We start from the raw sequence: 24,464 nt of genomic DNA, 5'->3' as shown, positions 1-24,464 counted from the left end.
AAAAAGAACAAAAGATTGAGTTGACTTTGCCATTCATAAAGCAGAACGTAGCTAATACACGAAGATCCCTGTATTAATTATACCCTACTATTAATCCCCAGAGGAGAGTCTTTTACCGTGTAGCCGCATCCCCAAGGATAACATGAAACCTGAGCTGAACCAAACCCAAACCATTTACCCTCCGGAAGGCCCCAAATCCAAGCTGTGTATAACCACAACTAATGATAGTTATAAACTTTATTTAAGCGTCAAGTGTTTAAGCGTCAAGTGTATTTAGCTCTGGGGGGGGGGGGGGGGGGGCACTAATTGGGGTCCCTGTACAGAAATGAAATCAAATCAAATCAAATGGACCATATTTGTATTCTCAGTTTTTGACTGGAACTAGCTTGCAATGGAGGCTAACGCGAGGAAATGTATTAAAAAGTATTTGCATTTGAAAAGATTCTCTCGCATTAGCTTATTTGGCATGACATGCTTTGACATCATTTTTGGCAGATGGGAAGATACGTCAGCCCAAAATGAACAGTATTCGATTTTTTTTTAATTTCTCAGAATAACTGCTTTCGTTTTCGGTTTTATACAATACTTCATTGAAATTAGTGTCATGCATAATCACTGTGAAACTCACAAAACCGTGAAGTCCAAAAATAACAATATTTCTGGAATGTTAATTTTATGTATTGCGATTAATCGAAGAAAAACCCTCAATAGGACAGCATAAATAATTATACCAGTGTTTACGGATCTCCCGAAATTCGTGTTTGTTGAAGATTTGTAATGTAATCTATCTTCTTTTTGGCCTTTTATCCTATTTCATCTCATTTTCATCTCTTCCAGTTTCCGACTCTCTAATTATCTCAGTCGTTCGTTAGTTTGCAGTAAGAGTTTGACACCACTGTATTATCTTTCTTTGCCCTTTCTGTTACCGGAGTTCTTTTAAGGAACCTGTACCACTTTTTCGTGATCTGTCAAAATGCAGGAATATTGCACTCTTAATGCAATTAATTCAATGGGTGTCAGTAAAGAGGTGACTCGGATGTGTCAACAATTAATATTTACTTCGAATCAACAATTTGTTTGAAACGGATTTTACTAAAGAAGTTAACGTTAAAAAACGACGTTTCAACCGTTCCAACGGTCATTTTCAAGTTGAAAGATAAAATTTAGCATGTGCTAATATAATAAATTGTAAAAATGCTAATGAGGTATTGACCAAAAACTCTAATATATTTACATGGAAAGAACACGATAAAAGAGCGAAGGAGACAATAAAAGTGAATTAATTAGGTTTAGTTTCACGGTTCGAGTTCATGAATAAAAAGCATTTCAAATATCAGACAGTCTAGTTTACTCTGACATTTCTTCAAACTCTTGAAACTTCTTTTGATGGTCTCCGGATCCTTGCTAGTCCTGCACACGATTGCGCCGATTGCTGATCGTTTATGCTCCTCCACACGTTGATGTAGGTGACGACTCGTGAAGCTGACATAGTCTGCATCACACAGACCACACTTGTAGTAATAAAGGGCGTTTTCTTGATTAACAATTGGAAGTTTGTAGATTGATACCGTTGTCCAGCCCGTTCAGTTACACAAGTCGGAAGATCAAAGGACAATTCAAACCGAAAGAACACAAACTTCCAGTTGCTAATCAACAAAACGTTATCTATTTACTTTAAGTGTGGTGTATACCAGATATGTCAAAGTAGAAGAATGTTCCGCCCACATCATGATTTAAAGACTCTTGACACGAAGTCGACAAGTGCTATTATTACGTAGTTCATTTCGTTCAAAAACAAATCCCGCAGCAAAGGAGCAAAAGAGATAGGTAGGTTTTTAGCTTTTTATGTGTTTTGTAGCACAGGATGGTATTATGGTTTATCGTAGACTTTTTGTTTAGTGATCATGAAAAAAATTCCAACACACATCTCTTGGTCCAATTCTTGATCCAATCAAAGGAAGAGAAAGTGAATGAATCGCATGTCCTGGCTCCGCGCGCACTTGTAAAAGAACAGAAAAAAAAAATTCAGTTTTCAGTAAAACATGACTCTATTTGATGAAAAACTTGGACCTTCGCATCGACTTCATTGCTATAAGCGACCTTCAGAACGAGTTAGAATACAACAGATGTTATTATGGTGCAAATAAGTGGCGGGGTATTCAGCAGATAAGCCGTATTTATTTCTATTTTTTACTTCTCTGTCGGCACTTTTAGTGGAACAAATTTTATTCTCACTGATTTCAGTCTTTAAAAATCTATATTTGTGAAAGAGCAATCGTTGTGATATTGTAATAGGAAGACGTGGCCACTAACTGTGAAACCGCAGCTGACAACACAGTCACGCTCTTCAAGTACCTCGAAGCAGTGAGAAACTGCTCGCAGGCTAGTCTTCGTTGAATAAAAGTGCCAATGATCGTTCGACAATTGTTGCAAAAGAGGAAACGGGATTTGCTTTCCTTTCTTCCAACCGTTTTGTGTTGGACGTCGATATTGTGGACACACCTCTTCACTGACACTAATCTCGTACCCAGATCTCTTGTGGTGAGCGAAGGCGAAATCTGGTCAAATCCGATTTGCACACGTGATCGACTGCAGGAATGTGACACTGAAGGGTGAGGCTTGTGATGTCATCTACAGGGACCCATTTGCTTTCCTTCTTTCCTGATAGCGGTGAAGTGTATGAAACCTTATAGGTATGCAACTTGTTATTTCGTTTTTCTATACGAGCCTCTATGACGTGCCGTTTATTCCATGCTCTTCCTCTTAGGCGTAAACGTTTTCTCCAACGCTATAGACAGGGCGAATTTAAGCGACACTGTGTACGCCAGGCACGCTTGTCACATCAGTCGCTTTTTGTGCTTCCTTTCTTACTTTAGAAGCATGTTGGGAAAGTCATTTCCAGTTGGGTGAATTCTCCCAGAGCTAGAAAGACATCATGTAATCCGTTTTGTCTGAGACTACTACATATTCGTGAAAAATATACTTCGAATGTTGTTTTGTAAGCAATTACTTCTTTGGGGTCGTTATCAAGAATATTTTGGTACAGAGGGAGCTGTCCTTGTCTCCCCGCCTTGGTCGCTTTGGATTACACGTGGTGCTCCCCTTCAGTTCCTTGGCAACGACCCTGCTAGATTTCCATTGCTTATGTTTTTTAGCAAAAATGATCAACTGTATGCTTTTCAAGTACCAGCTAAATACACAGCGAAATTCAAAAATTGGATTCTAGATAATTTATTCTCGCCACCTGTCACAGAGCTCCACTGTGAAATAAAGCAGAAGACCTAATGGCCCATTGCTGACACTGCAGCTGAAATTTCACCTTGCAGCGTTTGTTGCTGTTGCTGTTGCACAAAAACGTGAGCCTTATGACTTCTATGTAACTGAAGTTTAAATACCGTGCCAAATGAATGTCCTTGTTGGCGGCATTGTGACTGCATCTTTGCTGGCGCTTATTCAATTTTTTACCTTTGATGAAAAATTCGGGTTGTCACCGTTGATATTGTCGAAAATGTTCGTCATCACAGGGCCACAAGCCCCCCGGGAGGAAGGGGGCTACTGCAATATATGAGCTATGTAGGTATGTGCCGCTGTGAAGGGCATGGTTTTCAAGCAGTTTACTCTAGGATAGGGTACATAAATCAGAGCGTTTGTGTTCAGAATAGGGTATAATTTTTCACGGAACTGACCAGTTGGTTGAGGATTTTTTCTGGACTAAGGAAACCAGAAAAAGACTGAACGAACTGAACAAGTATAAATAAATCCTTTTATGAGCGAGCAACGATAGAAGAATAGGTTTTGTTACGGTCAGACTGTGCTAGTGACCTAAGTAGTTTCTGATACTTTTGCAAGTAGTTGCTAAAACAAGGAATGACCTACAAAGAGTTACAATGATCTACAATAAAAATTCGTATGCAATTCGTATGATCTTGAGTAGAGTCTCGTTAGCGCGTTCAACCTCACCATTGCTTTGGGGCCAGTATGGAATCCCCTTTCTCTGAGTTATTCCCAGATATTCGAGAAAGCCCCCGAATTGAGCAGAGGAAAATGGTGGTCCTTTGTCTGTTCGGATAGTGACAGGTAGACCATGCGTTTGGAGCATACCCTCCATGGCTCTTCTAACATGTGCTGCATCTGTTTTCTTTAGAGAATAACTTCAGGCCAGCGTGAGTAGTTGTCCATTGCCACAAGGAGATGATACCCTACGGGGATCTCCAGGAGGTGAAGGGCGATGTCGGTCCAAGGACCCTCGGAGATGGTGGTTGATCGAATGGGTTCTGGTTTACTCCTTGGACCAACCAGCTGGCAGGGGTGGCATGCTCTTATGAATTCATCAACCTGCTTGTCCATGTGAGGCCACCATACCTTCTGTCTAAGCCGTGCCTTTGCGCGTACCATCCCTTGATGGCCCTCAGGTGCAAGCTTGATAGTACGCTTCCAGAGAGACTGTGGCAAGATGATGCGGTTTCCTCGGAGAACAAGCTGTCCCAGGACCCAGATTTCCTCATCTAAGGCTTTGTACATAGTACCTGACAGACGCCCCCAATCCCCTGAAGCCACAACTTCGCGTACTGCAACGTGGGATCGTGTGCTGATGCTCGTTCAACTTCCAGAGCTATAACTGCTACTGGTATGGCTTCAATGGCAACGTTGTAGGCATATTCTGCAGTTTCTGTAGCGTCTTCGCTCTGGGGTGGGTCTAGTGGGAGCCGGCTCAAGGCACCTGCATGGTTGTCTACATCAGCTATGTGCTTGACCACATAACGGAACTGCTGAAGATACAGTAACCATCTTTCAATGCGCGATGAGGAAGGCGTGCTCTTTGCGCTCAGGACTGTGATCAGAGGCTTATGATCTGTACATACCTCGTAGGCAACTCCGTTCACGAAGTGGCAAAACTTCTGACAGGCCCATCGCACTCCTTTTCAAATTGGCTGTATCTTGTCTCCGCATTACTAAGCCTACGGCTGGCATAGTAGACTGACCTGTACAAGCCGTCTGGTTGTTGTTGTTCTAGAATCGCACAAAGTCCAACGGGTGATGTACCTGTAAAATAGGCCACAAATGGGGCACTGGGGCTTTTTAGTAACCTCTTGAATTTCTCAAAGGCTTCCTCCTCTTTGGTACCCCATTTCCACGGCCTTCCCGACCTTGTAAGATCCCTAATGGGCTTGATATGGTTGAAAACCCTGACATAAACTTGGCGAAAAATTGAGCAGAGCCCAGACATTTTCTTACTTCAGATTGGTTCTGTGGTCTTGGGGCGTGAACAATGGCTTCCATGCTCTTATCGAACACCTGCAACCCCTCCCTCGTGAGAACTTCACCCATGTAAGTCATGCTGGTGGCACTAATGACACATTTGTCATAGTTAAGGGTTAAGCCATTTTCTTCAAATTTGCGCATTACGCGTTCAAGATTTTCGTCGTGCTCTTCCTGGTTACTCCCAACAACTCTGAAATCATCATGCAAGTTGTGAGCCCCAGGACAGTCCTTTAGGATTTGCCATATCAGCTGTTGAGACTTCTCAGTTGCCATGTTGGACTCCGAAACACAAACGCTTGTACCGGTAAAGGCCGTCTGAGGCTGCGAAGGTTGTTATGTCTCTTGAATCAGGGTGGAGCTATATTTGGTAATGCCATGTTTAGGTCAAGTTTACTGAATACTTGGCCTCGAATATCCCTTGCAGGGTTTGGCCTGCCTCATATCCAAACAAATTCTGATATCACCATTGCGCTTTTCCACAACCACAGGAGGATTTACCCAACTGGTAGGGCCATTGACTTTCTCAATGACATCCAGTTGTTCCAACTGCTTCAACTTTTCCGTTACTGTTTCACGCCTGCTGAATGGAATGCGGCGCAAGGGTTGTGCTACAGGTGCAACCCCATCATTCTGGTGCACTTTTGGCTGGTAACCTCTTAGTTTCCCCAGACCCTCAAAAATTTGGCCTTAAGGGCAGTTCTCCTGTCCAAGGGGCTGGCAGTCTCATGGATCACATCACAGCTGTTTACAGAAACCCCACCCTTAAGCACCTGAAGCATTTCAGACGCTTTACAGCCCAGCAAAGTTACAACGTCACCAGGCACTATGTAGAATTCTGCAATGGTTGACAAATTAGATTGTGGGACAGTGACTCTTAACTCCCTGAAGCTGTAGTAGTTAGTGAGTTGCATACGCGTACACATTCCTGTCACATTTACTTAAGGCAACTGCACCCCCGGTAAGGGATTGAAAGACATGCTCTCACATGAGGTTACAGCTAGCTTCTGAATCAATAATGACATCAGTTGATTTATCGTTTATATACAGTTCAATTGTCTCAAGTCCCTCACCAACAGAGGTTTCAAAAACATAGAAGGAATCATCCTGTCGTTCATCAGAAGGTATTGCCAGGCAATATCTTGGACTTTATCCCGCTGCCCCTTTTGGGATGTTGTGTTTGAAGTGTGCGGCGCGGGGTGATGGCTTGGTCTTGGAAATACCAACAACAAACAGCAAAATGGCCGACTTTGCCACAGGTTTCACAGACATGATTACGGGAGCAGCGACAGTCCCTTGCCATGTGGCCGATTTTGTCACACTTTATCGTGATACTGGCTTACTACATCTAAAAGCTTGACTAACGTTAAGCTGTCAGTGCGAAACAACTTCGCTTTCAGATTTTTTGTCCTTGATATACATGAGCACCTGGTCTCTAGTCATGTTGTCTTTCTCTTCTCTATACTCGCAATGCTCAGCCAAGGTACTGAGTCTAGTCACGAAGTTATATATTCTCTCACCTGGTGTTGGTTTCGCTGCAGCTAGGAAGTTTTGCCTGGCCATAGGGATCTTTTTGAGTTAAAAATGTGCAGTAAGCGATCCCATGGCTTTCGTGTAATCTTTGGCGTCACCTTTCGTTTCAACTGGAATAGTTCTGAAGATTTCTCTTACACCGGGCCCAGCCAGCAAAACAAGCACTTCACATTACACTCTAATACGTCTGTTGAAATATAAGTGCTACACGGGCAACGTTTGCAAAAACGTAACACGTCCTTGTATGTCATTGTAGATTATTGTAGAACTCTCATTGTAGCTCATTGCAGTTCACTGTAGGTCATTGTAGATCATTTTAGGTCATTATGCATCGTTGTAGGTCATTGTAGGTCATGCCTTGCTTTAGTAACCACGCACTTTTGCAACAGCAACAGTAATCAGTGTTAGCAGCGTGGGAAAATTCCCTTCCTAAAACAGCTGCAATTTATCAGTCGAAACTGTTAGATATAATTCAGACCACTTCGTTTTTCGTTCTTTGGTGATTTATATATTTCTTAGGTGCTTTAAGGTAGGGGAAAACAGCGACGGTAGAAAAACAAACAAACTGCACTGAAACCAGTTAGAGTTCGAATCTCCCTCCAAATCATGGGGTTTCCTGTGTGGTACTACTTCATGTTACTTAAGGACTTCCTTAGCTGGTGGAAGACGTGTTATACTTACTTCATTGATGACGTTAGCATGACGTCAATACATTTAAGGCCAAATGTGATTCTAAAGAGTTTATTAAATTTAAGGCAAAATGTTATTACATTTAATGCAAAATGTTATTCCATGTAGGACTTTTATTACATTTAGGGTCGTTTATTGCATTCAGGCCTTCAACAGGGAGCTCGTAATGAATCCAACAGCGATTTTCAGTTTTCGCCTCAAGACAGTGATAAAATCTTCCTGTTATCAGATTCAATTGCTAATGCCTTCATCCTTCCATTTTAAAATTTATATTAGGCTAAAAGCGAGTCGCAAATGTATTTATAATTAGCATTAGGACTTCCACAGAAAGGTTTTTTGTCTACCAGGCCCAACTGTAATTAAAATTTGGAAGAAGAACGGATTTAAAAAAAAGTTTCTTTTCCGGAATGGTAAGGAGAAGAGAAGAGATCAAATACTGTAGCGGTAGGTCACTCGGTCTGTCATATTTATTTCGCGTCGTCTATTGAAACTCTAGAGAAATAAAGATAGAAATGTGAACGCAAACTCTCTGAACAGGGATACTTGTTTATGCGCATTTATAGTCTACAAATAGCTATTTTACCTTCAAATGCCTATGCATAACATTTCAAATTCCGTTTTCCGTCAACCTTCCATTACTTGTGTTACATGTGAACCTAGGCAGTTACCAGTATTAGCTTTAAAATAACTGGTTTCTGGTTAATCCAATTCATCACTACGACTTACCAGCGCGAAGATTGTTTAAAGTAACATTACTCATTAACACGAAGAGAGATAACTTTGGATTTTCCAACAATGTATCGCTTTATTCTAACATAAAGTTATTCAGATAGTCAAAATTTAATATTTCCTTCGCTTTTTGTTTGTCAACATTATGACTTGCGATACGTCAGGTTCACATGTTCACAAGTTTGTTTCCACATTTCATAGATGTTTAGATTTTGAATTACAAACTCTGTTTTGATTGGCCACTCTACCTCACTGTGTAAACAGTTCACCATGAAGTCAAAGTAGATATGTTTCGTTTCTGAGAAAAGATTGAAACAAAAAATGGGTATTAACTTTTTAATGTCTTTAATGAGAAAAGTTATGCCGAGTTGGTCTTCTTTTACCAAAAAGAAGGATCTGTATTATCTGTTTTTGCGGCTGTTTGATAAGAATAAAAGCGATATTGGAACAATCATTATGAAATAATCAGATTTCAACTAGAAGGTTCTAGAAATTCAGTTGGAATCTGCTCATCTGCTCTCTTCTTGGGCCTACGAAGGTATGTCCAGTTCTGTCTTGTCAATTTTTTCTATCTTATTTCCTTTTACCAACATAGCTTCTAAAAACTGATCAATTATTTCGTGATAGGCTTCCTGACCGGTTTGCATCAGCTGTGCTAGCTCTTAATCCAAATTTGATCCATATCATTTTGCACTTTAAAAATATATATTTTTTCAAGAAGAAAGTCTCCATCTTATTAGCTAGGGAAGTTGCTCTTAATGCGGACGTCTGTTGGTACATCCCTCAGGTGAGGCAAACAATAACTGGGGGGCTTCTTTGCGATTCGTTTATATCACTGGACATCTGGCCCCAGTTGTTCAAACGATGGATAGCGCTATCCGCCAGATAAATCACTAACCAGTGGATAAGTCATGCCAAAACCAATTCGGCGCTATCCATTAGATAGTGACTTATCCGGTGGATAGCGTTATCCACCTTTTGAACAACTGGAGCATGATGATGTGACATTTCTGAAAGAAAGGAGTATCTAGTAAGTTCCTGTTGCGGTACTCCAAAAAAGTATTGTCCGGATAGTATGCAAACCTACAGTAACTGAGTTAAGACGCATGCACACACCTTCTTTCCAAAGCAATAAAAATAGATTATAGTGAGATTAAATAGGTTGTGTCACAGTTACGTTAGTTTACTGTGTTTAGGAGAAATCTTTAGTTATCACGAGTTAAAAACTCGAAAATGGTAATGTGGAATTCCTTTACTGATAAAACTATCGTTACATCACAAACAAGATGATTCTGAGCAAAAACGACCTACGTCTAGGCGATTTGCCATAAACCTGAAAAATGTCGGGCATTTTGTGTGACAAAGCCCCTTTTAAATGCACAGGGAATTTGACGAAGCTTCGAATAAAGAGGAAAGAAAGAACAAAGGATCTTGATATCAGCAGGCAAGTCAGAAATTTAAAGAAAGAACAATATTTATTCCTGGGGCTTTCAAGGCTTGAAGCTTGCGGGGATATAAAGAAAGTGAAATTTCAACCGTAGGGACACAGTCAACCAGTTGCTTTAGTGGTGGTTTCTAAGAAAGCAACCCGTGGATGAATTGTGAGGTCACTGACGACCAAAGACACATTTAGCCAATCATCTGAGCGGGGTGCAAAATAGTTCCAGCTGCGTGAAAAGATTAAAGAAAAAACGAGAACTTAACTGAAACAGAAACCGAAAGCGCTTCTTCGTTGAAAAGTACCATAATCTCCAAAGACCGTGTGTTCGAAAATCCTCGCCTAAACGGCAAAAAGAAGGAACTCCAAAGCGATGACAAGCTGTTAGGTTAATTCAACAAGATCAAACAATCCTGTGCACGACATTTTCCCCCATTACCTTCAAAACCCACCTTTTTGCTTGTGTCATCCTGCCCCTAATGGACTTAATCGGCTAACTCAATGTTGTACCCAATTCAAATCTCCAGGGATTAAGATTCTTTGTGTATTGTATTTGCATGATAAAGTAGCATTCACATTTAAGTAATATATGGAAATACCTGGAACAAAAAGTTTATTCCCAAAGGGTTTGAAATGGCTGCAACATTGAGTTAGCCGATTAGGTCTATTGAACAAAAATTCCCGCGAAAAATAGCGTACGGAACTTGCTGGTCAAGGGCTCAAACCTTCATAGCGTCAAAAAGCTTCGAGGGGAATAAAGAGATGCAATAACGAAAAGGTTATAGAATCGTTCTTCACGCAGTGAATTATCCAAAATGACAGTGCTAATGTTGCGTTTATTTTCTTTTTAGATTCCTTCAGCGAGGTAGATTTGACAAAGATCATGTTACCCCTTCTCTTATTCGCTTTTTCTCTCTTGGAGTTTTCTCCCCAAACCAACGCCATATTTCTTCCTTACTGGTCGAAAAGAAACCACTCGGATACGGCATTTCATATACCCTTCAATGCTCTCGAACTGGAAGTCCCCAAAAGGAAATCTCAAAAGATGCAGTACTACACAGACTTGGCGAAGAATTTTTCTTTGGATTATCGCTGCGAAAAAGGACTGGCGGTCTCAATTGCTTGGCATACCTACTCGCCTTACACTAACATTTATCAACCCAAAAATAAAAGAATCCCTGGTTTGACCGTAGATGGAATGTTCTCTGGGATTCTAAAGGCTGCTTTGTCAAGCTGTTGCCACAAAGATACTAAAGTTCTGTTTGGTAAATTGCTGAAGTCTGTGCGGAATGCTGAGAATCATATTGAAGACGACACCTTTGATCTTACGTTTCCACTTTATGGATATGATTCATCTGCCAGCTCATTTAGGTAAGACAAATTAAAAACTTGAAAACGAAGTACTAAAGTTCTGTTAAATCTAAAACGCAAACACGCGCAGACGCAAGCAAAAAAAGAAACGTGTGTAGACGATTGTTTCAGGTGTAGATGAAAGAGAAAGAGAAGGCGTTTGCATTTGCCCTTCAAACCGAACTGACGCAATCCCAAATCCCTAAACCGAACCAAGGGAGAACATCACGCATGAGCAGTCTCTGTAAATGTCCTTGCGTTCATTTTAGGCTTTTAAGCAATCTCGTTATTGCAAGAAAAAGAACTTTCCAACAGAATAAGCTGAAACGCTTTCAATTGATAATGCACACTGTACTTGCCAAATTAAAAACAGGACCAACCTAGCTAGATCTTGAAAACGTGCTAAATTTGTCGGCTGGTTCATCCAGTAGTTCTAGCTTTTTTCATTAGTTTTAGTTTTGGCTCTGGAATAATCCAAAACGGAACAAGAAAACTCTGCTCCCGGTTGAATAACTACGCGTGCGTGAACGGTAATCTGGATATGCGTGGAAAGTCAATCTTTTAGAAATATGGTTTCTTCCTCTAAAGTAAAGCACTTCCACGACGCATTGGACTACGCTCTCGAGAGGTTAGGAAAAGCTAAACCCTTTGGAAAGAAAGCTTAGTATGGGGCTTTAAAGACTATAATGTACAATTCGTAGGGGTCAATAGCTTCTAGGGCATAAAACTCTGCAAACAATTTTCAATTTTTCCCGTGAAAACTAACATCTGGTTAAATGGCAGGAAATGAAATTGTTTTCCAACAGCCAATCAAATATGGTCTTTTTGCATTTGACCCCTGGTCAAGGGAAGGATGACACTGGAAATGAAATTGGTGTTTAAGTGCAAAGCACATCTGTAATCTCACTTTTACAATCATCTTCGACCTTATAATAGGTAGGAAGTGCCGTGATAGTTCCCAGAGTTGCGTTAGCTAGGAAATTCATAAACCTCATGTAAAACAAATGCTCCTATCTAAGGAACGCAAATGCAAAAAAGTTCTATCCAGGAAGCAGGCTCCATTTGCGTGAGACAATGTAAAATTGGCCACAAGATCGATAACGTCAACGTTACTTCCGCGGGAACAGTTTTCTGTACGTTTGTTTAGTTAACTAACAACAGTGAGTGAGTACATCTAGCTTGCCAAACCAGGTCTTTGCACCTTTTGATATGCTCCCAAGAGCACCAATCACGATAGGTAATAATACCTATCGCGATTGGTGCTCTTGAGTTCTTGTGACTTTCGAGGCTCCCTGAATCCTTTTGATTTCAAATGCTAGTTGAACTTCCTGGTTCTTTTCAACCTTCTCCTCTTCGGTTCTGGTGATGTTCTGGTTCGCTGGCACAGCTATGTCAATAAGTGTCCATTTCTGTGTGTCTTTGTGCATTAGAGTTATATCTGGCCGATTATGCTTCAGCACCTTTTCTATGTAGATAGTCATGTCCCACGTAATCCTCACTTCTCCATTTTCTGCGATTGGCAAGGGTGGGTGGACATACTACTTGTCAGTACACTCTATCCCATATTTCCTGCACATCTCCCAGTGTACCCGCTGGGCCACCTTGTCGTGGCGCTTCCTATACTCTCTCTGGGCAAGCTTCTTGCATCCACTGCCAATGTGTCGTACTGGTTCAGTGGCATCTCCACACAATCTACACGGTGGTGTCTCTGAGGTCTTATCTGTGCTGTACTTGTTCGAGTTTGTTCTTAAAGCTTGTTCCTGAGCAGCAAAAATCAAACCTTCTGTTTCCTTTTTTAAGAATCCATTCCTGAGCCATCTCCAAGACTCCTCTCCAGCTTCATTTGATATTTGTTGGACAAACGTACCATGTAGGGATTTCTCCTTCCAGTTTTTAACTTTCATGTCTTTCCTCCTCCTCTCATAGTCCTGCAAACTCTCTCCTTCAACAACCACTTTATCCTTCAACGCAGCTTGAAGTGTCCACTCTGTGCTCTCTCTTAGGTAGCCATGAAGGGATTTGCTCTCCCTTCTTACACACCCCTCGATGCTGATCAATCCTCTAACCCTACCTTTCTCGGCAGGTACAGCCTCGCAACATTACTCCTGGTGTGCATGCAGCCATTCATTGCCAACATCTTCCTTGTTCTTCTATCCATGTTGGCTACTTCCTCCATTGTCCAGTCTACAATCCCCGCACTGTAGCGTACTACAGCTCAGGTATTGATGCCATCGATCAAATTTCCTCCATTGAGTTTTGATCTACACAACTTCTTGACTCTTCTGATATATTCCGATGTTATCTTGCCTTTCATCTTGGTGTTGAGAGTCTAGTCCAACTGTAAGATGCCAAGGTATTTGTAGCCTTCTTTCTCTATTTCCCCGATATGTTGGCCGTCGGGAGTTTGCTAGCTCCGTACAACTTCAAATCATCCATGAATAGTAGGTGGTTAGTTGGCTTCATGTCCTTTGCCAGTTTGTATCCAGCTCTCATTTTTCTTAGTACTAGGGTCAAGGGTAACATAATCACTATAAACAGTAGTGGTGAAAAGGAGTCACCTTGAAAATTCCTCTCCTAATGTTCACCTGCTCGAGAGTCATTCCTCCTGATGCCAATACTGTCTTCAAATTCACCATGCTGTTATTGATTATAGAGATCATATTCTTGGCAGCCCCAGCCATCTCCAGGAATTTCGGGATCCATGAATGCGACATCATATCATATGCCTTCTTGTAGTCTATCCAAGCCATTGAAAAGTTTGTTAACCCTCTCCGGCAGTTCTTCAGGATTGCCTTGTCTACAAGCAATTGATCTTTAGTTTCTCGGGATCCCTTCCTGCACCCCTTCTGTTCATCTGTTAGCAGTCCATTCCTATTCAAGTGGTGGTATAACTTCTCTCCCATGACTCCTGTCAATAGCTTCCACATCATGGGATGGCAGGCAAAAGGGCGGTAGTTGCTGGCCTGGGCATCTTTCGCTGTATCCTTTTGTATCAAGACTGTTCTTTCCCTGGCCATCCACTCTGGCACATTCTCTTGACATATACAGTCTTGCAAGCATTCTTGCAATATAGAGTGCAATCCTGTCAGTTTCTTAAACCAGAACCCCTGAACAAGATCGGGACCTTCCAGTTTTCCATCTTGCTCACTCATTTCTAATATCTTCCACAGTGATGCTGATATCTTCTTGCACCTCTGTTGTACTGAACTCCACCTCTACATCCTCTAGGCAAGATGCTCTCTCATTGTGACCGACTTCCTCCGACCAGATCTTGCTCCAGAAGAAGGTTGCTTCTGTGGGATCAGGTGAAACCGTTTCTCCTTGTTCCTTTCCATCTAGTGTTTTGTAGAACAGCTTCTGACTGGTTTTAAACAGGTGATTCTGTTTGAACTGTTGACATCTTTTGTCGTATATTTTGATCTTTAACTCCACCTTCCTTGATCTTCTGTTTCAACATGCCTGAGACATACAAAGTGCCCCTTTCCTCAAGATGATATTTTCTGTTCAACCTTTCCCTGTCTCTTTGTTTCAGTCTCATGTTTCCTCTTCGGACTTCCTCAATCTTGGTCAGGTCTTTTTTCCAAGTTTCGATATTCCTCTTAATCCTTCTCTTTTAGAATGGCTCTTTAGTTCTTCTCCCTTTCCTCCCTTTTATCATTCCCATTCTTTCTGTAGTAACATATGCAGCTGCATACAATGAAGAATTCAGTTCAGTGATGTTTGTGCGTCTGAATCCTTTTGACGGCTTCATTGATTTTTCCAACTTCCGCTTTCAGCTTCGTTCTTTCGCAAGACTTCAGTGATGGTAATCCTGTTCTCTGTTCTAGTTGTATAATTTCTAGGATACTGTCGCAGAGGGCTTAAAGTTCTGGGCTTATCTCTTCTTGTAATCTTCAGCAGTGAAAACTCTGGGTTCCTCTTCACGTTGGTGTTCTTCTTGGATATCAGATGTTGTTGCATGGTCTGGTGTATCTGTGGTAAGAAGCTCTATACTTTCAGTATCCTGATGTTCATGTCTTACTCGTATTGCTATTTCCTCTTCCTCCACACTGCTCTAGCCACTTAATCTGGCATACTTGATCAGCCAATCTCTACTCGGTGACTTCTGTTAGTTCGTTGTTGATGTTACGGTCTTTTTCTGTACACTCGCCTCTCTGGTTCACTCCTGATGTAACATTCAAACAACCGTTTTTTAACCTCCTTTGACCATCCTAATCTCGTCTGTCGTTGTTCAGCAGTAGCAGGATGACGACCGGGCCTGCGCTGCTGATCCGCAGGACATCTGCCGGACACGACACCTTCACTAAAAGCTTCGGTCCCGTTGACGTCGTTAGATTGAAATTCAATATTTGACATTCTCTCATCAAATGAGGTTGTTGTAAGCCTAACACTGGTGGCTTTCGGGTTTCTGGCACTTGCTAAAGGTGCCACTCAAGACTCTGGTGGGCGGGAGCGTCCATATTCCCGTGGTAGGCTAAAAAAAGAAAGGAACTTTATTTAAGTGTCTAATCTTATAGCTCTGTAGAGCACTAATCGGGAACACTGTAATTTGAAATTAACAAGTTAACGCAAATGCAAATCAAATCAAATTTTGGTGTTTGAGGAGAGAGGAAAACCGGAGTACCCGGAGAAAAACCTCTCGGTGCAGAGCAGAGAACCAAGAAACTCAACCCACATATGACGCCGAGTCTGGGAATCAAACCCTGGCCACTTCGGTGGGAGGCGAGTGCTCTCACCACTGCGCCCTCCCTACACACCAAACGATAAGGCACCAACTTGTCCTACCCCAGAGCCCCTTTATTATTATTATTATTATTATTATTATTATTATTATTATTATTATGGTTAACTTTTCTTTTCATTCCCAAGGGACCGGGCATTCATTGGCGTAGTGACTGCACCTCGAGTCATCCTTTTGGCTCACAATGAACAACAAGACAAAACCAGGACTCACATTCTGATCTCAACGATAGCCAATGCCTGGCCAATGCTGGTTTTCATTTTGGTTACAGCCTCACTGTCAGGAATTATCATTTGGTTCTTGGTGAGTCTCATTACCTTGTGAAACTTGGGTGCGTTCTTATCGTTACATTTGCGTCTGATTTTAAGAATAAAAGTCCGGGAATTTCTGTTCGCTCACTTTTTCCGAGGCAACCTCTCCGACTCCTACATTTCTGACATTTAACCCGTGGTCATGATACGTGGCTATTGTAAGAAAGACACCTGATTGGTTAGTTGTAATTGATCAATGACTGCGCGACCATGGGCACGACACCAAAATAACTTTCACAGCATGCCTCGAAGCTAAAGAAAGATTCAGGGTATGGGAATGTGTTCTATCCCGTCATCCTCTTTTGCGTTAAATTACAAATTTCCACGACTTTTTCATTATGTGAGAACACAACGGCGAATTTTCATTTATCAAATAACTGAGTCCTGAAATTGGCCATAAAAACCTGCACCGAGTATAGTAAATGTATTGAAATTGATTATTATGGTGTTTTGCTGTTCCCAGGACCACACCAGTAACCCAGGAGAATTTCCACCACCGTTTCTTCGAGGATCATGGGAAGGCTTCTGGTGGGCTTTGGTCACCATGACAACAGTGGGGTATGGAAAGGTTCTCTTAGAGTACATATTTAGGGAGGGTCTTAATTGGTGCGTTAAAAATCTGTGGACTACTTGGCTAAATGGAAATGTCAGAGCTTAAGTTCTGTTATCACTGTTACGAATATACGGGCTGTAGGACCTGTGTACAATCATGCGCCACTCTAAGGACCCTAAGGCGCAGTTCAAACGTCAACTTTTCATGTACGCAAACGGTAACGAACCTAATTCATTCAGTAAAGTACATTGAAAAAAAAGACGATCGACCTTTGAATCAATAAAGTTCGACCCGTCTAATTTGGATCGACCCAAGAATTACGTTCGAGTGGTTCGTCGACTGTGGACGACTTCGATTCAAACTTCTCAGGTCCAGAATAAAATGCATGCATTTGTATAATTTATTTTTCCGTCCCACATATCCTTTCATTCACGAAAGCATTGTACATTGTGATTAGTCATAATTTCGACGTTTGAATCAACCCTGTGAACTTTACTATTTGGGTCGACCCAAAGAGGGATTTAAGTTCGGTACATGACGTTTCACTGGGTCTAAGCGACTAACATGCTGAGTGTGATGGAATGACGAACCAATTGAATTGACTGGATGACCATTTCACTCTGCTCATCAGCGTTTAATTGTATTCGCTGTTATGTATTTTTGTCACTTACAGGTATGGTGACCGATCGCCAAAGTCAGTTCTGGGCAGAGTCTTTTGCATCTTATGGATTATCACTGGTGTTATAATCGTCTCAATATTTACAGCCCTTGTCACCGCCTCTTTGTCTGCCAGTACAGTGCAGGTCTTCAAAATTCACGGCTCAAAGGTAAATCTGCAAGTCAGTTGTTGTGCTAAATCGCTATGAAAATACCATTTTAGACGAACTCAGACCGTTCGGCAAATCACGGTCACGGAGACGTCACTTGTAAGTTTCCAAATACACTGTATAACGGTCGCATTCTCCTCACCAATGAGGACCATTTTGCAGTCTACTGTTTAACGTCCTTGAGATCTCGGAGGGTTTTTTATGTTAGATGCGGTATTGCCCCGTGATTTAATTTCCTCGGTACTTCTTTCATCGTAGATTGGGGCTGTTAACGGAAGCGAAGAGTTCAAGCTTGGGGTCACTATGAACGCAGACATGAAAGGTAACCCCTAGGGTGATTTTTAACTGACTACAGCCAGATAAATGTGAGAATATGAGTTTCAGTCATCACAGAGATAAAGTATAATAATAATAATAATAATAATAATAATAATAATAATAATAATAGCTTTAAAAACGTCTCAAGGTTATTTAGCCTAGCACGAGTGCTCTACTAACTGGGGAGACTACAAATCAAATGTTGAGGCCCTATTAGGGTTATCGTGATACGGGATATTTAGGTTATATAGGGATACGGGATATTTGGGGGAAATATAAACCGGTTACAGGGTATTTAAAGAAGAGATTCCGGGATATTGTTTTGAAATAGAAGGCGCAAAAAGTAAATAAGATAATCACAAAATTTTCGCAATATGTACCAATATCGGTCTCTTCAGAGAACTCTTTCGAGAAAGACCCTCCCCCTCAGGGACACAATCACGTCATAAGAAGTAGCTGGTATTATAGGGATACAAACCACAGGGCTTAACGTTAACGGGTTACGGGACATTTAGGCCAAAAATTAATGGGATACGGGATACTAAGGCTCCCCCTCCCCTAATGGGGCCTCAATGTTGGTCTTTGAGGAGAAGGGAAAACCGGAGTACCTGGAGAAAAACCTCTACGAGCAAAGTAGAGAACAAACAAACTCAGCCCTTATATGGCACAGAATCCGGAAATCGATCCGGAGCACATTCCTGGAAAGCGAGTGCTCAAACCACTGCGCTATCCCCGGTCCCCGGTCCCCGCTCTCCGATCTTTACATTTTTACATCAACGGAACCTTCATCGATCTGTGGCCGGATTGTTTCCATTCTGGCGTATATCTGACTGCGCAAAGGTGACTGTCAATCACTCCAACCTTGAGTACTTCAACTAAATTTCTGAAAGTTCCTCTGGATTTCTGCTTCAGTTTTTCCTCACGTGATGAAATTGACGCAAGCTCTCCTGGCGCACGAAATCGATGGAGCATTGGTTGATAACTACGTTTTAACCCATTCTCTGAACCTCATTCAAGAAGCACCAATCAGGGTCGAAAGATACGTCGATCATCAAATCACATACGGAGTGGTGTTGGCAAAGAATTCCTCAAAGCTTGAAAAGTGTGTTCGAAAGTTCCTGCGCAACCATCCCCAAGAGGTGTTTGAGATCATAGCCTCAAACCTTGTCCCTCTCAAGGTAAGGTTGCATCTATTTGCGATTTCTTTTAAATGCATGGGCAAATCGATCACAAATATATTTTCTTCCTCGGATCATGTCTTTCAGGTAAAGATCTTTTCTTAATTATATCAAAGTAGGGTTTGAACCAGAATGATACTCTCTAAATGCTTGTTCAACTTGATCACCTTCAATTCCTAAGATCATGTATTCTAGAAAATGCTCTTTTCTTTATTGTGAATAAACCACTCTCTCCTTTAACATGTCATTTGGGCGGCCATGTTGTTGCCCTTAGCAAAGAAACCGCGGCCAAGTTGGTTTCTTTAAGAAATCCTCGTGAAATTGAATTCTTCTCCGAGGAAACGATTTCTTTTGTTCGATTTGAACATAGTTCATAGAGGACTGGTTTTAAAACTCTGGAAACTTCAAAATCGAGAACGGTTACATCGCGCTTCATGTGGTCTTGAAATGACCATATACAATCTTTTGTCCTCGGTTCACAACTGAGTTTTGAATGAATTAATCGAAACTTTTGATTGGCTGCTTTTTAGAAAAAGGGTGGTTTGTGCATGGTCAGTGCAAAGACAGCGAACAAAAAACATAAAACAAAGAAACTCGTCGAGTTTCATAACCATCTCCATATATACACCTAATCGGCTTACGCAATGGTATACCCAATTCAAATCCTTTAGGAATAAAACGTTTTGTTCCAGGTATTTCCACATCATTTAAATATGAATGCTACATTATCATGCAAATACAATACACAAAGATTCTTAATCCCGGAAGATTTGAATTGGGGACAACATTGAGTTAACCGATTAGGTCTATTAACAATGATTTAAGCCAGTAATTCAATGTTAAACGTAATCTTAAGTTATCACTTCAGCTAATCACAAAACATGCTGACACCGCAGTTAGCCAATCATACATGAAGCCTGCGCTAAGGCGAGGGAAAGCGCGGGAAAGCACGAGCGAGCAAGTCATGTGACTCACGCCTTGTTTGCTTTCACTTGTGATTAGCTGAGAATGCAACGCGACGTTTTGAAGCAAATCACATTCAATCGAACACCGCTCTAATGCTGTGTACCAGATAGTTCAAAATCGTGTCGTGGCATAGTCGTTTCCGCTCTGACAATCAAAAAATCCACACACACCCCAAATACATACTGCAATATTTATTTCCATGTTATTTTCAGAACCCAACCGACGATGAAAATCAACAGTTAAAGGCAGCAGAAGAACTATTTTATCAAGAAGAGATTTTTGAAGTGGTTATGTATGTTGGTCTGGGCGTGGCCGTGGCATTCTTTTTAATTGGCATTTTGTGGGAATTTATTTGCCGACGCCCTAAATTACGTAAGTTGTTCTCAATGAAGTGATTTATTTATCGATCGATCGTGACTCTGGGATAATCGAAAGAAATCCGAGTGCTCCTTTGCAGGAGTAGAACCTACGACCTTCCGATTAGTAGTTGGAACGCTCCATCACTGAGCTATAGGAGACCCGTAGGAGCTAGGACTCGGGGATACTCGGAAAAATCCGAGTGCTCCTTTGCAGAAGTCCAACCTACGACCTTCCGATTAGTAGTTGAAAGGCTCCATCATTGAACTACAGGAGACCCGTAGGAGCTAGGACTCGGGGATGCTCGGAAGCTCGGAAAAATCCGAGTGCTCCTTTGCAGCAGTCGAACCTACAGCTTCGTAACCTACGAGTCTCCTATAGCTCAGGTATAGAGCATCCGAACTAGTAATCGGAAGGTCGAGGCCTACATGTGTAGCTCTGCCATTTTGTCGTTTCCATAGACAAGACAATTTCCTCCACACTGTCTGTCTACCACCCAGAGGCCGGTTCACTCGAAGGCTGGTTAACGCTAACCGTTGGTTAAGAGGTATCAAAACCTATAGATTTTCATAGTATTTTAAAAGAGCGCTGGTTAGCGCTAACCATGCTTTCATCAAATGGGTACCGGCAAATGACATACTGCTGGGGGGTATCCCTGCGATGGACTAGCATCCCATCCTACGGGGAGTAATTATTCTTACACTTGCTTCATGCTACGACAAAACCGGGATAAGCACCGGCCGTATGGGCCCTAGTTGGCTTGAGCGCGACTTTACCTTTACCTACGTAAGTTCGAATTCTACAAAGGAGCATTCGGAGTTTTCCCCACCATAGATACTGAAATAAATCTCATTTCATTCACCGGAATTTTATGTTAACTTGCACTCAGGTCTGAAGTAAATACATAATACTTTTACTATTTCAAGTTTAAATTTCTCTTTGCATCGAGCACTGGTGAGGAGCTTACTATTCTTGACATTTGAGATCGCTGTGCCTTAGATACCAGGTCCCAGTTGTTCAAAGGGTGGATAACGCTATCATCTACCAGATAAATCACCATCCAACGGATAAACAATAGCAAAACCAATTGAGTTATCCAGTGGATAGCACTATTCACCCTTCAAACAACTGGGGCCAGGACAAAAGTAGATTTCAGGATTTCAGTAGACGAGCTCACAGTACACATTCCCACCGGTTTTCATGTATCTTTCGTTTCTTATTTCGTATTATCTTACTGTTATATCAGTTTCCATCTTCTGCTTGTGAAACAGACCTTTTCTTATTATTGGAAAATTTGACGATTGGTAATTTGTTGATTCCAATAAACATGATTTTTATACAATATAGTGATCATTTGTATATTTCAATAAATAAACTACTTTTCCATCTTTACAATAACTGATTCTATTCTCGCAACACTTCACTTTCTTTATAAAATTGCTGGCAGTGTTTAAAACACGGGTCACTTTTTACGGGTAATTCCTTGCAGGTCATTGTTTTCACCTTTTTCTAAATAACCCAAAACCCCCAGTTTGGCTAACTCTAGGCCTGAAGTTGGTTTTTAGGCCTGGTGTTAGCCAAATTGAGGGTTTGGGGTTACTTTCAAAAAGATGAAACAGTGATCTGCAATGAGTGACCCGTGTTTTAGACCCGCCGGAAATTGCTACAGTAGTTTCAAAAGTATCCGGCTTTATTTGCAATTGCGCTGCCTTCGATTTTCATTCCTGAAGTCTGATTCGTCTTACCTGTGAATAAGTTACAGCTTTGTACTAAATGCCGAGGTGAAGGGATCTTGCAGAATTATAATGACTTCGCTTCTCTCTTTCAGGAAACCAGCGAATGCAGTTTGCTCCGACAGGGACGTATTCAATAAACGATGACGAAGTTAAACTTCATCCTTGCGACAACAGCAGTCGCGACAAACTCGATGACATGATCGCAGAATATCAACTGTTTCACGACCGGTGGATAGAAGGATTGAAAAAATTGCGTGACAAAGAATCAGCCGCTGACGGAGCTTCAAAGCGTTGCATTGATGGGAATGGTAACGCAGACATGGTTTCTGTGTGACAATTTGAAGTTTTCGTCCATGACACAAGTACTTCATGAAGTAGTCGTTTGATATGCACTGCGAGCACTCTGGTATACATACGTAAAATTTACTATCGTCCTATACGAACCAAGACATGTTTTCCAACTTTTTTCGTAAGATTACTGAGGTTTTAACTGCTATTGTTCTTTGTTTCTAAATTTAATACAAGTAGAAAACGCCATTTGAAGTCTTTTTTGAATCACTTTTTGTTGTCATCTATTTACTATTTATAAAATAGACAAGTTCCAGAACCGTTAAACGACTTTTTACATTCATTTATTTAGAATACACCAGAAACCATAGGGAAAAAAAGCTGCAAATCTCCTTGGCCCCGTCCACACACATCCGGATATTTTTGGCCTGTGTACATCTCCCTCCTCCCCTCGCAAAATTCTCTCCCCGATTGTTTGCGAGAGGAGGAGGCGGATGTACAAAGGCTAGATAGTGTCTAAACGTCTAGCGCTAGAGTACTAATTGGGGACACCGTAAATTGAAATTTACAAATCAATGCAAATCAAATGTTGGCTTTTGGGGAGAGGGGAAAACCGGAGTACCCGGAGAAAAACCTCTTGGTACGCAGTAGAGAACCAACAATATTTACCCACATATGACGCCAAGTGCTCTCACCACTGCACCATCTCTACGACTTGATCTTTGCGAATTCTAAAATTTTCACGTCAACACGTATCGGGATTCAAATCGAATTTGCCTGTCCACACGTATCCTGAGATTCGTCCTAGTATCCAGGACTCCTCTGTTACTATTGTCAACAGATTATGCGCCATAAGGCGTGCGAGTTGGAGACAAAAAAAGAGAGAGCAATTCGTTCAGCGGTCATGTTGAATATTCACACGGTAAAGACTGGATATGAGTTTGTAGCGTCATCGGAATCGACCGTCCACACCATTCCAAATTCTTTGCGTACTCAAAACTTTCCACTCAGGAGATCGGATTCACAAAGTTGCGGATTTGCATGTCGGATTCGATGGATACCTTGTGGACGGAAAGCGAATCCGCAAAGAAAAAAAATGCGGATTCAAAAATATTCGGATACTTGTGGACGGGACCCTAGTAAACGAGCTCAGCCGGAGGAAAAATGTTGTTAAGGCTAACAAAATATTTCAAGAAGGGGCCGTAATTAAGTGAGGCCATTTGTGCACGAAGGACGACAACGACGAAGGATGAACTTCAAGTTAAGACTCATTACAAGCTTTTTGTAGAACACCTGAGTAATAAAAGCCAGTAGAAATCAGTTGTACATAAAGAAAACGGTTTGACTGATAAAATACGGACACCAACGAATGTGTTCCTTAAAGTTTCTCGCTTATTTTATCAGTCTCACAGGAGGGTCTCTGCCATGTTTTTTCGACGGAGGATGATGTTGGAGATTTGGCGTGCGACAGGCTCCGACGGTTTTTCAATCGGTTTTCGGGAATCGGACACATGAAATAGTGGAAATTGGTGAAGTAAAGAAAAAGGGAAGCCACCTGGACCCGTATTGGAAACGTGACCCTCTACTTTCTTGGAGAGATTGTAGGGAGAGAACCTCAACAACATAATTCTGACACAGGGCTTTGGACTGGAAATTCCGGCGACTTATAGCTTCTACCGCGAGAAGCCTTCAAAAGTAAAGAAGTTGATGGAAGTAATAAGAGAAAGAAGATGGAGCGCATCTGTAGATGTATCGATAGTGTCGGTGTTTGCATTTATAATGAGCTGTTACTGCAACTGTGAAGTTGTTCTATAGTTGCAGTCTTCATCCTTGTTCTGTTCCATACAGTTTGTGCGCCGATCAACTCGAAACATCAACAGCTCCCCCGCCCCCCCCCCTGGCAAAGCTTGGGCATTTGAACTTTTGAAGATTGGGTCGTTCAAATTCCCGTGCCCCTTGAACCAAAATGGTGTTCAAATGCCCTCCCCTATAGTCGGATTTGTCTGTCATACCCTGCTAAACAACAATCGTCGTCGGCTCCTGTCGTCTTTAATAAAGACCTTTTAAAGATCTTTTTTGTAAGCCAATCGCTCACAAATGCTACATCCCTTCCTTTAAACTCTTCCATCCCGACCACACACGTGTTTTATAGCTGTTATTCGGCGCCCGAAAACAAAATAATTTGAAACG

The 24,464-nt window shown here is 41.6% G+C and overlaps 1 protein-coding gene across 5 annotated transcripts; it reads left to right on the top strand.

Moving 5' to 3' along the window:
* Nucleotides 1-1,411: 1,411 nt before the first annotated feature.
* Nucleotides 1,412-23,902, top strand: LOC138050783 (uncharacterized). 5 transcript variants are annotated; one of them, XM_068897066.1, is made up of 11 exons: nt 1,789-1,827; nt 2,532-2,693; nt 9,595-9,655; nt 10,501-11,020; nt 15,869-16,043; nt 16,515-16,609; nt 17,278-17,431; nt 17,690-17,753; nt 18,662-18,927; nt 20,106-20,265; nt 22,079-23,902. In XM_068897066.1, the coding sequence occupies exons 4-11, from the start codon at nt 10,533-10,535 to the stop codon at nt 22,318-22,320; spliced, it is 1,644 nt and encodes a 547-aa protein (XP_068753167.1). In that variant the 5' UTR covers nt 1,789-1,827; nt 2,532-2,693; nt 9,595-9,655; nt 10,501-10,532; the 3' UTR covers nt 22,321-23,902. The 5 variants fall into 5 exon arrangements, with proteins under 5 accessions (XP_068753171.1, XP_068753170.1, XP_068753167.1 ...); XM_068897068.1 differs by lacking the exon at nt 9,595-9,655; XM_068897067.1 differs by lacking the exon at nt 2,532-2,693 and having other exon boundaries at nt 1,796-1,827.
* The last annotated feature ends 562 nt before the right edge of the window (nt 23,903-24,464 follow it).

The sequence above is a fragment of the Montipora capricornis genome, chromosome 6 (genome assembly GCF_036669925.1).
Source record: "Montipora capricornis isolate CH-2021 chromosome 6, ASM3666992v2, whole genome shotgun sequence".
NCBI lineage: Eukaryota > Metazoa > Cnidaria > Anthozoa > Scleractinia > Acroporidae > Montipora > Montipora capricornis.
This window is presented reverse-complemented; position numbering and strand designations above follow the sequence as displayed.